A 3,305-nucleotide genomic window follows, 5' to 3' on the forward strand; every position below is an offset into this window, starting at 1 on the left:
ATGGATAAGGCGAAATTGTGGGTAGTATTATTTCCTACCCCATGGGTAAGACAGGGGATTATATAAAAAATAGCCGTAAGTGGCTGGTTAGCAAACCCACATCTCATCTGCGCCTTGTGTTAAAGATCCAACGGATTGGGTCCCAAGTTTTCAGATTTTCATCGAATCAGCGTTTTCACTACACACTTCGCTGTCATATAATTAGAAAAGGAGGGAGTATATCTTAAAACAGATGGGGTATATGTTGTAGAATGTGGACAACTCATAAGCACTTTATTGGATCATTTCTTGGTACAAGTTCAGCACGTCGCACAGATGAATATCAACAAGCAGTGCAAGAAGAGGAACAAACACGATCGCAACCATTTTACGGTGCAACACGAATAAGGAAATGCAATAATCACACACATACAGTACTTGAAAGAAACATTGCAAATCAAGGAGCTTGAAGCACGACGAAATCACCGGCTTCGAACAGTCCCTCGGTCTGTTTAGAAGTGGTTGACCCTCCTGCAGTTCTTCCTGATCTCGCCGTTGTGCCCGGTGAGCGGCGAGATGTTGCCCATCTTGACCATGGACTTGGCGAAGTGGTCGAAGAAGAGCTCGTTGCTGGCGGCGTAGCTCTTGACGAGCTCCATGGTCTCGTGGCTCTGCGTGAGCAGGACCTCGTCGGAGCTGAGCAGGCCGTTCATGGCGAGGATGTTCTTGTAGTATTGGTTGTCGAACCGGAACTGGGTGGCGGGGTCGAGGGCGAACAGGATCTGGTCGCCGCCGGACCGGGGGCACCGCCCGCGGAGCTTGGCCGCGTAGGCCGGGTTCAGCGTCGGGTCCGGGCGCCCGTCCTTGTTCTGGCTGTAGAGCCGCTGCCGGAAGCTCACGCAGCGCGAGTCGCCAATGGTGTGTGCTCCTGGATTGTTCATTGCATTTGCATACACCACATGTTACTTGCATGCGGCCATGCGGAATGGCAATCAAATCAAACACCTGCGACATGCGTGTATACCTGAGAGCGCGACGAGGTCGACGACGTCGAGACCCTGGTTGCGGAACTTGGCGGTGATGGTGGGGAGGGTGTCGTTGGGAGCAGGGATGAGGTTGTTGGAGCCGCTCAAGCTGGCGGTCAGCGAGTCCCTCCTCCCCAGTGGCACCTCCCAGCCCGGCCCGCCCGTCTGCTCCACCGGCCACCGGGTAAAGTTCATCAAGGCAAATCAACATTCGTTTTTGAGAAAGAAAACAATGCTCACATTGTGTTGCTATTAGTGTGTTGGATGGATTGCTGCATACCAGCACGGTGGAGTCCCTGGCGGCGACGGCGGCGATGTCGGCGCAGGAGACGGTGTGTGGGCAGGCGTGCTCGAGGGCGGCCTTGATCTCGTCGATGACCTCGTAGCCCCTCAGCGAGTCGCGGTTCGGGTTGGACCGCTTCTCGGTGGTGAACCTGCCGCTGCCGTCGGCGTCGAGCAGCACCGACGCGTCGCAGCCCTGCACGAAGCAGTCGTGGAAGTGCAGACGGAGCAGGGACGCCGCCATGCGGGGGTCCTTGGCGTGCTCCTTGGCCACGATGGCGCCCACCAACGCCTGCATCTGCGGGCACGTGTGCTCGTAGAACTGCGGGACCAACGGGCCTGGGAGCGGCGGGTGACCCGCAGCGCCCGCCGGGAAGAGCGCGGACACGGCCAGCGCCGCCACGACGGCGACCGCGAGGCCGCCGCTCCAGTGCAACGCCATCTTCTCGCGTTTGATCACTAGCTCGATCACACTCACAGTAGAGATGGCACGATCAATAACAAGCTACTCTGTGTTGGCTTGATTGAGGAGTTAAGAGGATTGCTTAGTTATTTATAGAAGCATACTGCACACATATGCAACGGGATGACGAGAAATTAAGTTGCTATCGTAATAATCTGATAATGTTATCCTGACGAGTTTGAGGGAGCCGGTAATGGCCTTTCCAGCACTCTTCTCATCTCCTCCATTGGAGCTTTTGCAGAGTAAGTACAACCTATGCACTTTGCACATTCGGTTCGGGCACACGTACATAAGAAGACACAGCACCGGTGAGAAAGGCACCAGAAGCTCTCTAAGAATAGATGGCATGGCATGCATCTAGTAAGTCCCTTAGCATGGCAGCTAGAAAGAGCTTAATTCACCTACCTAATATTTTTTTGCCGGCCTTGTTCAATATCACATGCTACAACTGTTGGAAGAACCCTTGCCTTTCGGATATTGAATTGTCTTCACAAATATGCCCCATAAAGAATAGATGCCATCTTCAAGCTAGTAGTCTATGTTGTATTCGTGGTCGCTGACAACATAGTTGCAATGTGAAGCTTGACCAGTAGCAAGCCTTTTAAATGTAAGAGATGTCCGCGGGACAATGAGGGCATTGTGACAGTCAGGCATTTCAAAGTGCAAATGCCAAATCCACAGATCCAACTGCTTCGACAATGATGGTTAGATCATCACACGGTTGTATGTATTGTCCATGATATATGATGTAGGATTGTTCTTCCATGTTTAATGCATACAATTAATGGACCACATCATCCATGGCCAACCGCCCGCTTCACCTATAGCCATAAACCTCACAGTATCTTCATCAGTGGGTTTAAATATTTCATTCCTATTTTTGCGTATCTATTCACACCTCAAGGATGTCATCTTTCCCAACGTGAATGTACTAACGAATGTGGGTAGTTACAATTTCATATGCAAGCTCTCAAACTACGAAGGTTTACTTCATCGATGAACTTTCGCTCAACTCGAACCAAGGATCATGCCGCTCCACAGCTTGCGCAATGCACACAAAGGGATCATGTGCATTGATGCCTAAAGAGTTTCTACATATACACCGGGTTCGGCACAACGTAATTATTGGCAAGTTTTGCATGTCCATCTAGCCTATCATGATGGACGACCACATCGCGGTCTCCTCCCCTTCTCCTATCAAATGATCATGAACAATTCCATCTCAAAATCCTCATTTTCTTCTTATTCCTCTCAACAAGTGTCATCGAAGAAATCTTCCCATAGCCTCTTCATCTACACACACGGCAAATTCCTATGAGCAAATTCAGTGTGTAATGGTGATAAAGTGAGAGAAGGGAAAACAATTTACCTTGGGGACAATTCATCGAACACCTCATTGGCAAGAAGAGGAAGATCATAGTATATACTTTTATAGGACTTCAGTAGATCCAGAATTCTCATTGACTTCAAAGACAATGTACTATCAATATGGGCACATGCAAATTAAGTAGGGATGAACTTTATCTCAAGATACTAAATCTAATCTCATGTTTTCC

The 3,305-nt window shown here is 49.8% G+C and overlaps 1 protein-coding gene across 1 annotated transcript; it reads right to left on the minus strand.

The window, feature by feature from the left end:
• Positions 1-240: 240 nt before the first annotated feature.
• Positions 241-1,795, minus strand: LOC123185487 (peroxidase 72). The gene is made up of 3 exons (XM_044597362.1): positions 1,285-1,795; positions 1,004-1,169; positions 241-907 (listed from the first exon to the last, which is right to left on the minus strand). Exons 1-3 carry the CDS (start codon positions 1,726-1,728, stop codon positions 492-494), a joined length of 1,026 nt encoding a protein of 341 aa, XP_044453297.1. The 5' UTR covers positions 1,729-1,795; the 3' UTR covers positions 241-491.
• Positions 1,796-3,305: the final 1,510 nt, after the last annotated feature.

This window comes from Triticum aestivum, chromosome 2A (genome assembly GCF_018294505.1).
Source record: "Triticum aestivum cultivar Chinese Spring chromosome 2A, IWGSC CS RefSeq v2.1, whole genome shotgun sequence".
NCBI lineage: Eukaryota > Viridiplantae > Streptophyta > Magnoliopsida > Poales > Poaceae > Triticum > Triticum aestivum.

What these genes read in the sequence shown, in the direction of transcription:
- LOC123185487 (XM_044597362.1), bottom strand. Translation starts at nt 1,728, where the DNA reads ATGGCGTTGCACTGGAGCGGCGGCCTCGCGGTCGCCGTCGTGGCGGCG. An exon ending in CCAGGGACTCCACCGTGCTG is followed by an intron (nt 1,170 to 1,284) that starts GTATGCAGCAAT and finishes CCGGTGGAGCAG; the next exon opens with ACGGGCGGGCCGGGCTGGGA. An exon ending in CGACCTCGTCGCGCTCTCAG is followed by an intron (nt 908 to 1,003) that starts GTATACACGCAT and finishes TGAACAATCCAG; the next exon opens with GAGCACACACCATTGGCGAC.